Source organism: Callorhinus ursinus, unplaced genomic scaffold, assembly GCF_003265705.2.
Source record: "Callorhinus ursinus isolate GAN/ISIS: 27379988/994484 unplaced genomic scaffold, GSC_fseal_2.0 scaffold7, whole genome shotgun sequence".
NCBI lineage: Eukaryota > Metazoa > Chordata > Mammalia > Carnivora > Otariidae > Callorhinus > Callorhinus ursinus.
Window position 1 is genome coordinate 49,606,154 of NW_027397069.1, and position 13,950 is coordinate 49,620,103.

Here is a 13,950-nt window from a genome sequence, read left to right on the forward strand (position 1 = left end):
GACGATTGTAAAGATACTAGCTGGGCTTGAAAAAAGCAAAGAAGATACCAGAGAATCCCTTTCTGGAGAAATAAAAGAACTAAATCTAACCAAATCAAAATAAAAAAAGGCTATTAATGAGCTACAATAAAAAATGGAGGCTCTAACTGCTAGGATAAATGAGGCAGAAGACAGAATTAGTGATATAGAAGATCAAATGATGGAGAATAGAGAAGCTGAGAAAAAGAGATAAACAACTACTGGATCATGAGGGCAGAATTTGAGAGATAAGTGATAACATAAAACGAAACAACATTAGAATAATTGGGATCCCAGAAGAAGAAGAGAGGGGCAGAAGGTATATTGGAGCAAATTATAGCAGAGAACTTCCCTAATTTGGGGAAGGAAATAGGCATCAAAATCCAGGAGGCACAGAGAACCCCCCTCAAAATCAATAAAAATAGGTCAACACCCTGATATCTAATAGTAAAACTCACAAGTCTCAGAGACAAAGAGAAAATCCTGAAAGCAGCTCAGGACAAGAGGTCTGTAACCCACAACGGTAGAAACATTAGATTGGCAGACCTATCCACAGAGACCTAGCAGGCCAGAAAGGACTGGCATGGTATATTCAGAGCACTAAATGAGAAAAATAGGCAGCCAAGAACACTATATCCAGCTAGGCTGTCATTGAAAATAGGAGAGATAAAAAGGTTCCAGGACAAACAAAAACTAAAAGAATTTGCAAACATCAAACCAGCCCTACAAGAAATATTGAAAGGGGTCTTCTAAGCAAAGAAAGAGCCTAAAAGTAACATAGACCAGAAAGGAACAGAGACAATATACAGTAACAGTCACTTTAAAGGCAATACAATGGCACTAAATTCATATCTTTCAATAGTTACCCTGAATGTAAATGGGCTAAATGCCCCAATCAAAAGACACAGGGTATCAGATTGGATAAAAAAGCATGACCCATCGATATGCTGTCTGCAAGAGACTCATTTTAGATCCAAAGACACCTCCAGGTTTAAAGTGAGGGAGTGGAAAACCATTTACCATGCTAATGGACACCAAAAGAAAGCTGGGGTGGCAATCCTTATATCAGACAAATTACATTTTAAACCAAAGACTATAATAAGAGATGAGGAAGTACACTACATCATACTTAAAGGGTCTATCCAACAAGACGATCTAACAATTTTAAATATCTATGCCCCTAACATGGGAGCAGCCAATTATATAAGCCAATTAATAACAAAATCAAAGAAATACACTGACAATAATACAATAATAGTAGGGGACTTTAATACCCCCCTTCACTGAAATGGACAGATCATCTAAGCAAAAGATCAACAGGTAAATAAAGGCTTTAAATGACACACTGGACCAGATGGACTTCACAGATATATTCAGAACATTCCATCCCAAAGCAACAGAATACACATTCTTCTCTAGTGCCCATGGAACATTCTCTAGAATAGATCACATCCTGGGTCACAAATCAGGTCTCAACCGCTACCAAAAGATGGGGATCATTCCCTGCATATTTTTGGACCACAGTGCTTTGAAACTAGAACTCAATCATAAGAGGAAAGTTGGAAAGAACTCAAATACATGGAGGCTAAAGAGCATCCTACTAAAGAATGAATGGGTCAACCAGAAAATTAAAGAAGAATTTAAAAAATTAATGGAAACAAATGAAAATGAAAACACAACGGTTCAAAATCTTTGGGATGCCGCAAAGGCAGTCCTAAGAGGAAAGTACATAGCAATACAAGCCTTTCTCAAGAAACAAGAAAGGTCTCAAATACACAACCTAACCCTACAGCTAAGGGAGCTGGAGAAAGAACAGCAAATAAAGCCTAAACCCAGCAGGGGAAGAGAAATAATAAAGATCAGAGCAGAAATCAATGAAGTAGAAACCAAAAGAACAGTAGAACAGATCAACGAAACAAGGAGCTTGTACTTTGAAAGAATTAACAAGATTGATAAACCCCTGGCCAGACTTATCAAAAAGAAAAGAGAAAGGACCCAAATAAATAAAATCATGAACAGAAGAGGAGATATCACAATCAACACCAAAGAAATACAAACAATTTTAAGAACATATGAGTAACTATATGCCAGCAAAGTAGATAATCTGGAAGAAATGGATGCATTCCTAGAGACGTATAAACTACCAAAACTGAACCAGGAAGAAATAGAAAACCTGAACAGATCCATAACCAGTAAGGAAATTGAAGCAGTAATCAAAAATTTCCCAACAAACAAGAGCCCAGGGCCAGATGGCTTCCCAGGGGAATTCTACCAAACATTTCAAGAAGAATTCATACCTATTCTTCTGAAGCTGTTTCAAAGAATAGAAATGGAAGGAAAACTTCCAAACTCATTTTAAGAGGCCAGCATTACCTTGATCCCAAAATCAGACAAAGACCCCCAATAATCAAAAGGAACTATAGACCAATATCCCTGATGAACATGGATGCAAAAATTCTCACCAAAATACTAGCCAATAAGATCCAACAGTACATTAAAAGGATTATTCACCACGACCAAGTAGGATTTATTCCTGGCTGCAAGGTTGGTTCAACATCTGCAAATCAATCAATGTGATACAATACATTAATAAAAGAAAGAACAAGAACCATATGATCCTGGCGCTCCTGGGTGGCTCAGTTGGTTAAGCGTCTGCCTTCAGCTCAGCTCATGTTCCCAGGGCCCTGGGATCAAGCCCCGCATCGGGCTCCCTGCTCGGCGGAGAGCCTGCTTCTCCCTTTCCCTCTGACTGCTCCTCTGCCTGCCCCTCTGCCTACTTGTGCTCTCTGTCTCTCTGTCAAATAAATAAATAAATAAATAAATATTAAAAAAAAAAGAACCATATGATCCTCTCAGTAGATGCAGAAAAAGCATTTGACAAAGTACAGCATCCTTTCTTGATTAAAACTCTTCACAGTGTAGGGATAGAGGGTACATACCTCAATATCATAAAAGCCATCTATGAAAAACCCACAGTGAATATCATACTCAATGGGGAAAAACTGAGAACTTTTCCCCTAAGGTCAGGAACACGGCAGGGATGTCCACCATCACCACTGCTGTTCAACATAGTTCTAGAAGTCCTAGCCTCAGCAATCAGACAACAAAAAGAAATAAAAGGCAAAGAAAAAGTGAAACTCTCACTTTTTGCAGATGATATAATACTTTATGTGGAAAACCCAAAAGACTCTACTCCAAAACTGTTAGAACTCATACAGGAATTCAGTAAAGTGGCAGGATATAAAATCAATGCACAGAAATCAGTGGCATTTCTATACACCAACAACAAGACAGAAGAAAGAGAAATTAAGGAGTCATTCCCATTTACAATTGCACCCAAAACCGTAAGATACCTAGGAATAAATCTAACCAAAGAGGCAAAGATTCTGTATTCAGAAAACTATAGAATACTCATGAAAGAAATTGAGGAACACACAAAGAAATGGAAAAACGTTCCATGCTCATGGATTGGAAGAGAACTATTGTGAAAATGTCTATGCTACCTAGAGCAATCTACACATTTAATGCAATCCCTATCAAAATACCATCAACTTCTTTCAAAGAAATAGAACAAATAATCCTAAAATTTGTATGGAACTAGAAAAGACCCCGAATAGCCAGAGGAATGTTGAAAAAGAAAAGCAAAGCAGGTGGCATCACAATTCTGGACTTTAAGCTCTATTACAAAGCTGTAATCATCAAGACAGTATAGTACTGGCACAAAAACAGACACAAAGATCAATGAAACAGAATAGAGAGCCCAGAAATGTACCCTCAACTCTATGGTCAACTTATCTTCGACAAAGCAGTAAAGAATGTCCAATGGAAAACAGTCTCTTCAACAAATGGTTGGGAAAATTGGATAGCCACACGCAGAAGAATGAAACTGGACCATTTCCTTACACCACACATAAAAATAGACTCAAAATGGATAAAAGACCAAAATGTGAGAGAGGAATCCATCAAAATCCTAGAGGAAAACACAGGCAGCAACCTCTTTGACCTCAGCAACTTCTTCCTAGACACATCTCTGAAGGCAAGGGAAGCAAGAGTAAAAATGAAATATTGGGACTTCATCAAGATAAAAAGCTTTTGCACAGCAAAGGAAAACAAGTCAACAAAACCAAAAGACAACCGACAGAATGGGAGAAGATATTTGCAAATGACATATCAGATAAAGGGCTAGTATCCAAAATCTATAAAGAACTTATCAAACTCAACACCCAAAGAACAAATAATCCAATCAAGAAATGGGCAGAAGACCTGAACAGGCATTTCTGCAGACATCCAAATGGCCAACAAACACATGAAAAAGTGCTCAACATCACTCGGCATCAGGGAAATCCAAATCAAAACCTCAACGAGATACCACCTCACACCAGTCAGAATGGCTGAAATTAACAAGTCAGGAAACAACAGATGCTGGCGAGGATGCGGAGAAAGGGAAACCCTCCTACACTGTTGGTGGGAATGCGAGCTGGTGCAGCCACTCTGGAAAACGGTATGGAGGTTCCTCAAAAAATTGAAAATAAAGCTACCCTATGACCCGCAATTGCACTACTGGGTATTTACCCCAAAGATAAAAATGTAGTGATCCGAAGGAGCAGATGCACCCCAATGTTTATAGCAGCAATGTCCACAATAGCCAAACTATGGAAAGAGCCAAGATGTTCATCAACAGATGAATAAAGATGTGGTATATATATACAATGGAATATTATGCAGCCATCAAAAAATGAAATCTTGCCATTTGCAACGACGTGGATGGAACTGGACGGTGTTATGCTGAGTGAAATAAGTCAATCAGAGAAAGACAAGTATCCTATGATCTCACTGATAGGAGGAATTTGAGAAACAAGACAGAGGATCATAGGGGAACGGAGGGAAAAATGAAACAAGACAAAATCAGAGAGGGAGACAAACCATAAGAGATGCTAAATCTCAGGAAATAAACTGAGGGTTGCTGGAGTGGAGGGTGATGGGGTGGGAAAGAAAGGGTGGCTGGGGGATGGACATTGGAGAGGGTAAGTACTATGGTGAGTGCTGTGAATTGTGTAAGAATGCTGAATTACAGACCTGTTCCCCTGAAACAAATAATACATTATGTGTTAATAAAAAATTTTTTAAAAATTTTATTTGTGTTAACATTTATTTGTAAAAGTTACTCTGTAATCATTTAAATAATATATTTATGGACATCAGAAGTACTCACTGAAGAAAGATAATATGATAAAAATGATAAAGCCCTAGGGTAAAAATCAAAAGGTCTGGGTTCCAGGGCCTTACTGCCATTTACTAGTTGGTATGATCATACATAGCAAACTTAATTGCACTATCCAAATCTCACTTTCTTCATTTGTAAATGAGTATAAAGATGTCTGCCTTACCTCTCTGGGACAGTTGGCATTTCTCACCAGCACCTCCTTTTTAAAACCTACTTTTCACACCACCATTCTTCTCTGGTTCTCCTCAGATATCTGGGCATTCCTTCTCAATCTCAATTGTTCCTTCAAATACAGGTCTTCTTCAGGGTGCAAGTATCATAATTTCCTCTGCTCATTCTATGTATACTCCTTGGGTAATCTTATCCATACTTACATATTGAGCTACATATATGCTGATGATTCACAGAACATAGTGGCTGTTGAGTCCTACACCCAGGTGCCACTGGCCATCTCAAATCAGACCAGTCAGACTAATCCTACTCCCCTTCCCATCCTGTTCTTCCTTGCATTACTTATCTATTGTCAGAACCATAAGACCTCAGTGACAATAAATATTTATTGCTCACAGGAGTGAGAACAGTTGGAGTTGGCCAGATGTTGACACTGGTTAGATTTGCTCAAATGTCTGGGCTTGACTGGCTGTAAGATGGTTTGGTTTGGCTGACTGGGTGGCTGTGGTATCTTGGCTTTGCTTCATATGTATCTTATCCTCTAGTGGGCTAGGTTAGGCATGTCCTCAAGATGACAGCAGATGCAAAAGAACGGAAGTCCAATCATGGAAGAGCTTTTTCAAGCTTCTATTTATAATATTTGGTAATATCCCAGTTAGTCACATGATGAAACTCACAGTCAAAGGGTAGAAGTATGATCACCTACTGTAATGATACATGGCAAGGGTGTAACCATAGACAAAGATGAGGATCTGGGACCAAAAATGCAAATTGCCACTCCCCTAGTTTCCCAAACTAATTAACTAATGGTACTACTTTGGGAGCCAGCCTTAATTCCTTCCTTCTATTTGCTATTTATATCTCTTCACCAAATTTTATAGATCCTCTCACCAAAACAACTCTGCAGACCATCATCCATTCTTTTTTTTTCCCTATCTAGTATAGCATTCTCTTAAATAAATTTATAATTTTGGGAAGGAGCAGTGCATTAAAAAGACAGACCCAGTTATCCTTTTCCTGGCAGAGATGAGAGAGAAAAGTACAACATGCTGATGAACCTCAATTTTTATCTCCAGCTCTAAGATTTCAAATGCCCACTTGACATTCCTCTTTGGATACCCAATAGACATCTAAACTATTCATGTTCAGAAAAGAATAATCTATACACCCAACATGTTCCTCCCCTAGTCTTCCTGATTTCAATAAATTGCACCACTTTACACCTAATTAATACTCAAGATCTACAAGTCATTCTTGATTCTTCTCTTTACCTAATCCCCCCACAACCTACTTACCAGCAAAGCTTGATGGTTGGGCCTCCAACATAAAATCCTAAATTGACTTCTGACCAATTTTTGTAGTGTGGCCTGCCTCCTGCCTGGTCTTCTTATTTCTATTCTTCCCTCTCTCCCACAATCATGTTCCACATATTAGATGGAAGAATCTTTCAAAAACATAAGGCCTATCTTATTACCTCCCTGCTCAAGACCTTCCAGTGATTTCCTATTGCAGTAATAATAAAATTTAAATTCCTTAATGTGGCTTATAAGGTCATATATCCTCTAGTCACTATTTACTGTGCCATCCCTCTCATGTTTTACTCTCCCCTCTTCCAGCCTCCTTTCTGTTTATTAAATATGCCTAGTGCCTTCTCATTTGAGGATATTTGTAATTGCTCTCTCAACCTTAGGACTTCTCTACCCGTAGTTATTACCTGTTGGGGTCTTTGTCTTTCACAATTCAGCTATATTATTACTCTTCAAATAGTCTTCCCTGAATTAAAATGTAAATTAACCACCTATCCTTCTCCTTGAGTTACTCTCTACACATTATTGTATTTCCTTTGTAACACATCTGCTAATGGAATTACCTTTTTTGTTTATTTCTTTATTGCCTGCCTCCCCTGACTAGAAAGTAAGCCCCATGGGTGCAGTAACTTTGTCTTCTTTACCATTATCTTCTCAGTGTTTAAAATAGTACTTGGTAAAATGAAGGTGATCAATAAATATTAAATGATTGAATGAGTGATGCACAGGGACATAGGCACGGCCAGCTAGATCAGGCTATTGACACTATTGATCAATATGGGGAAAGATGGTATTTCCACTGATTTGGTCATCATCTCTTCTCTCTCCTGGACTAATGTAATAGACTATTAATGTTTCTCCCTGGCTTTAGTCAATTCCTCCTTCAACCCATTTCTATCCTTTCACTAGAATTTGTTGATGCTGTTCTCCTTCTCCTCATGCCAAAGCCCTCCTCCTCCTTTTACCCCTCCTCTTTTCTTCTTCCTTCCCTTCCTCTTCCCCTCTCCTTTTTTTTGTTTATAGATTTATTGATGTAGAATTTACATAAACTGCACATATTTAAACTTTACAACTGATGAGTTTTGACTTACTTTTATGCTCATGAGACATCACAATAAAGATAATAAACATATCTATTACCCACAAGTTTCCTCCTGCCGCTTTGCAATCCATCCTACTCTCCCATCTCTCCATTCCCAGACAATCATTCATTCGCTCTCTGTCACTAAAGATAAGTTTGCATTTTCAAGAATTTTACAAAAATAGAATCTCACCATATATATTTTTTTAGTCTCACCACTTTCACTCAGCATAATTACTTTTAGATACATCTGTATTGTTGTATATATCAGTGGCTCTTCCTTTTTATTGCTGAGTAGCATTCCATTGTATGGATATACCACACTTTGTTCTGATGGGTATTTGGGTTGTATGCAATTTTCCAGTGAGCATACACTTTCATTTCTCTTGGGTAAACAAATATCTAGAAGTTGAATGGCTGAGTTATACAGTAATTATATCTTAATTTTTTAAGAAAATGTAAACTGTTTCCAAAGTGCTTGTACTGAACATCTGTGAATAAAAAGTTTTACTTCCTCCTTTCAATATGGATCCCTTTTATTTATTTTTCTTTCATGACTGCACTTGCTTGAACCACCAGTACCATAGAAATAACAGAAGTGGTAAGACCACATATCCTTGCCTTGTTCCTCATCTTAGGAGAGAAACATTCAGTTTTTCACCATTAGGTATGAAGTTGGCTATAGGATTCATAAAGGGATGTATATGCCCTTTTTTAGATTAAGGAAGTTCTACTCCTAATTTCCTAGAGTTTTTATCATGAATGGATGTTGGATTATGGAAAGTATTTTTTATGCATCTATAGTTCTCTTTCTAAAATATAAATGTAATAATTTGCTCTCTTGCTTAAAGCCCATCAAAATCTTCCCATCACTTTTAGAATAATGTCCAAGTTTCTTATCATAATTATGTATCTCCCACCACTTCTCAAAACATACCCTGTGCTATACTGCCACCAAACTACATATACAGTTAACCCTTGAGCAACACAGGTTTGTGCTGCATGGGTCCGTGTATAGGCAGATTTTTTATATATATAAATACACTACAGTACTGTAAATGTATTTTCTCTTCCTTATAATTTTTTTTAAGATTTTATTTATTTGAGAGAGTGAGCGCACGCGCGCGCGTGAGAGAGAGCACAAGCCAGGGGGAGAGGCAAAGGGAGAAGCAGACTGGTGAGCAGGAAGCCCAATGCAACTTGCAACTCAGGGCTTGATCCCAGGATCCTGGGATCATGACCTGAGCCAAAGGCAGTTGTTTAACCAACTGAGCCACCCAGGCGTCCGCCTGTGATTTTCTTAATGACATTTTTTTCTCTAGCTGACTTTATTGTAAAAATACAGTATATAATACATGTAACTTAAAGATCTGTCTTAACTGACTGTTTATGTTATTGTTAAGTCTTCTAGTCAATAGTAGCCTATTGTAGTTAAGTTTTGGGGTAATCAAAGTTTATATGTGGATTTAACTGGGCCAGAGGTTAACACTCCTAACCCCCCACCTTATTCAAGGGTCAACTGTAGTTCTATGAATGTATCAAATGCTATTTCAGGCCTCTGTGAATTTTCTCAGAAACCTGTTGTCCGGAATACCATCCTCCTCACCCCCTAACCCTTAAACCTGTCCTAGATACCCAATATTCAAGTGAACTCCAGCTGTCTTCTTTTAAACTCAACTGAAACATCGCTTTGTGATCATTCCGTCTTCAGCGTTAAATTTGTGTTCATGCCTCTATTGTGGACATTACTAACCTGCATATAATTATTTATTTCGTTGTCTCCCTCTTCAATAGATGAGTGAGGACAATGTTTGGCAAAATGCTTAATAAAAAGTAGGCCCTCATGGGGCGCCTGGGTGGCTCAGTTGGTTAAGTGGCTGCCTTTGGCTCAGGTCATGATTCCGGGTCCTGGGAATGAGCTCCACATCGGGCTCCATGCTCAGCAGGAAGCCTGCTTCTCCCTCTCCCACTCCCCCTACTTATGTTCCCTCTCTCGCTGTCTCTCTGTCAAATGAATAAATAAATAAAATCTTAAAAAAAAAAAGTAGGCCCTTGATATAAGTGAAATAACCCTTGTGAAACTCACTGAAGACTGAGAAGGTTTACAGAAAATTTCTTCATAAGAAGCTAAGACATTATTATTTTTATATTATATTCTCTTACAAAAAATGTATTCTTTTCTAAAAGCGACTATGCAATGCAAATATTTATGAGATCCATATTTAGTATAATTATTATCGTCACAGCTCTGCTGATGCATTAATACCTAAAGCCAACATCAAAATCTAGCTCTATATTGTCCACCAGGGCCCCAGCAGGATTCTTTACATATATTTACAAATATTAATTCATTTAATCCTCATGAAAACCTTGTAAGCAGGTCATATTATTATCTCCATTTTACAAATACCAAAACACAAGCACAGAGAAATTAAACCATGGCACTGAAAGTGGCAAACCTTGTCTTTCAAACTAGGTAGCTGGGCTGTAGAGCCTAGTCTTCACTTCTATGATATATTTAATAATAACCTTTACAAAGCACAAAGTAAACATACCATTTCCATTTTTGTTTCTTTAGCTATATTAACAGAGTATAGTTATATCTAATTGTGCTGCATACAAAAAACAAGTATGGCTTCCAGATTCCGCACAGTGGAATTATGACTATATTATGAAATATAAGGAACACAAAAATGTTTCTTACCAACTTGAAATGTTCACTGACAACTAATAACTCAAAAGCCATGGCTTTAAAAACACTGGCTTAAAAACTTAACCTTCCTTCAATTTAGCATTTTAGGAAAAACTATCAAATAGAAGTGAGTTTAAAATAATTCTATGTGATACATTGGGTTTTATATGTACACACTACAGTTGTAAGGACATTGCTGAATCCTTGTATACTGGGTGTGTGAAATGTTCCATGAAACTAGAATACTTGTACAGACTTCACTTTGGGATAACATAATAATTAAGAAGGAGTAAGCATGAAAAACAGGAGTTTCAAATAGCCTCCCAAGTTAAGTATCCTTAATAACTTCCCTATTAATAATTTAATATAGTTCTGAAGATAGTAATGACTCATTTAAAAGACTATATGAAGTAGATTACCTGCAAATGGAACAGAACTTTTTTGTTTTTTTCTATTTCTGATGTTTGTGATTGTTGTTGCTTTGCAACTTGTTCTACAGCATCAGTTAATGAAGATGTGCCTTGGTTAGCCAGAGCTGAACAAAAGAATAAAGTATATAAAAAAATGAAAGTTGCAAACACTCTAAGAAAGTTATTGTTTCTTCACACATAGTCATGAAAAATGTGATGTTACTCTAAATAAAGTAGATTTAGGGTTGGTAATATTACCTTTCTGACTACAAACAAAACCAAAATCAAAAGCCATATTAATACACAATTCAGAATTGCCTACTGTAATGTTATACCTGTTCCTGTATGGAACAGGATAAATATTTTGATAGTCCTCATTTTTTTAATCCAGACCACTTATACATATACATAATTACAGTGCTACCATAATAACCATATAGCAATTATAGTTGATGAATTTTCAGTACAGGCCTGCATTTTTAGGTTGTTATGCCTTTTCTAAACACCATGTAAGTTTCTTCCTGGAGAAATTTAATAGCTTCCCTCTATTCTATTTGGCTATACATGTTAACACAATTATCCTATCATACTACCTTTTTGTTGCTGCTTATCTTTTAATTATTTATTTAAGATTGCTTCATTACCTTCTTCAGGAACTCCTTGACTCTTCCTTTCTTTGTTGCCTGACATTCTACTTTGTCTCTTTCTCCCTTTTTTGTTCACCTTCTTTATGCCTACAAAATAATCAATATTGACAAATTTTCACAATTCTTTGTTTTTTTTCCCCCATCATTTATCCTGGTGATACTGAAAGCAAATTCACTGTCAAATACCTCATAGGGATGGCAATGATATTTCATCATTGTTTCAAGAATTAAAACACAATGGTTAAGTCAGAGAGTTTTATAGAGAAAATAGAACTGTATTTGAATCCTGGTTCTCCTACTTTTTAGCTGTTATGATTTTGAGCAAGTTTCTTAACCTCTTTGATCATCAGGGTCCTCATCTGTAAAACCTCCCAGGACTGCCATAAAGTAATATACGTAGCATGCTTAGCATAGTACCTTACATATATAGTGAGTAATTCATTACTATGGACTCTGTCTAGGGTTTCCTTTGCTAGTTCCTCCTCAGCGTCAGTGTCCCAGTGCTAAGTCTTTAGGCCTCTTCTCTAAACTGACTCTTCAGGTGATGTCATCTAGTTGCATAGCTTTAAAATCCACTTACAGGTTTTATCTTATTTATATCTCTAACTTGAACATCCTTCTTGAGCTCCAGACTCATTCTAAATTGCCTACTTGGTATCTTCACTCGGATTTTTAGAGTCATTTCAACTTAATACATCCCAAACTGAACTCCTGATGTCTCTGTTCACTCCATCACCACCACTAAACCTCCTCCTTCATAGTCTCTTCCTTTCAATAAGTTACAAGTTTTTCTTGTTCAGGCCCAAAACCCTGGAGACATTAGCAAGGAGGTCTCTAGAAGAGTGTAGAGTCCATGGAAATTCAACAAGACTTGCCCAAGATAATCATAAATGAGAGCTCATTGTTGATGTTTCATAGGCCCTTTGGGAAATCCTTTAAGACATTTTCCAAGTATATGGCCCAGGACTTCTCCCCAATTGTTTACTCAAAGGACAAACCAGAATCTCGACTTTTCTCTTATATGCTGCATGCAATTCTTTTAGCAAAACTCATTGGTTCTACGTTTAAATTATATTAGAATCCACTCACTGCTTACCACTTCTAAATAGTATCTTAGTAGAGAAGCCTTCCCTCATAACCTTTAAAACAGGACCTCTCCTCCTTCATTCTCCATTTCCTTACCCTGCCTGATTTTTTTTAATAGCGTTTGTCACCACTGATATTTTATATACATTTGTTTCTTTTCTATCTCCTTTTACTAATGTAAGCTCTACCAGGGTAGAGACCTTAGAACAGTGCCTGGCACTTACTTAATAGGTGTCTATTTGTAGTCTATCTCCACTCCAATTTACCCTGTTCTAATGATAGAATTATGCTCCTAAAATACTGTTCCCACCATGTCAACATCACAGCCAATCTTTCAACTCCATCATAGATGGCATCTTCTTTAAGAAGTCTTTCTTGATCTTTCTTGGTAGATATGATCCTTCCCTCTCTTTAGTGCAATTGTTTCTATATCTCTGTAACAGTTTAGGTCATACAGTAAGATAGAGCTAGCTTTGAACTCAGGTTGTACCACTTACTACTTCATTAGGTAAATTCTTTCCAAGCTGGGCCTAAGATTCTTTATCTATAAAACAGAAACAATAGTAATACCTGTCTCATTAGGACTATTGGGAGGACTACATGAAATAATGCATGACAGCATTTAGCAAATTCCTGCTACTCAAAAGTTTTTGTTCTTATTATTTCCATTACTTTATACTATATTTCCCCATTAAACTGTAAGCTCCAGGAAGACAGATATAATGTCTTATACATTTTTGTATTCCCTAAAAAATTTGGTTTAGAAATCTAAAAAATGAAGAAAATTAGATTTATATAACAAAAAATAAAATAACTGATACTTCTTGATCTTTATTTCTGAAGCAACATAAATTGAAAAACTCTTGGGTGACATTTATTTAAACCAACTATTTGTGAAAGGATATCTACTTTATTTTTTTTTTAAGATTTTATTTGTTTAGGGCGCCTGGGTGGCTCAGATGGTTGGGCGTCTGCCTTCGGCTCAGGTCCTGATCCCAGGGTCCTGGGATCGAGTCCCGCAGGGAGCCTGCTTCTCCCTCTGCCTCTCTCTCTCTCTGTCTCTCATGAATAAATAAATAAAATCTTTAAAAAAAAATTTTATTTGTTTATTTGACAGAGAGAGACACAGTGAGAGAGGGAACACAAGCAGGGGGAATGGGAGAGGGAGAAGCAGGCTTCCTGCGGAGCGGGGAGCCGACGCAGGGCTCAATCCCAGGACCCTGGGATCACGACCTGAGCCGAAGGCAGACACTTAACGACTGAGCCACCCAGGTGCCCCAAGGATATCTACTTTAAAATTGGGAAAGTTTTAGG

At 37.3% G+C, this 13,950-nt stretch overlaps 1 protein-coding gene across 8 annotated transcripts in view; it reads right to left on the bottom strand.

Annotated features, from left to right (window-relative positions):
* CCDC122 (coiled-coil domain containing 122) overlaps window positions 1–13,950 on the bottom strand; it is a 31,684-nt gene that overhangs the window by 12,645 nt on the left and 5,089 nt on the right. For 5 of the 8 annotated variants that reach the window (XM_073894507.1, XM_073894506.1, XM_073894505.1 and 2 more), the window contains exons 3-4: window positions 11,548–11,637; window positions 10,913–11,028 (exon numbers count right to left, since the gene is read on the bottom strand). The exons of 2 other annotated variants lie outside the window; for them this stretch is intronic. In XM_073894507.1, coding sequence (XP_073750608.1) covers window positions 10,913–11,028; window positions 11,548–11,593 — 162 coding nt within the window. In that variant the 5' untranslated portion in view covers window positions 11,594–11,637. The remainder of the gene's footprint in view (window positions 1–10,912; window positions 11,029–11,547; window positions 11,638–13,950) is intronic. One more of the 8 variants, XM_073894509.1, reaches the window with a different exon arrangement.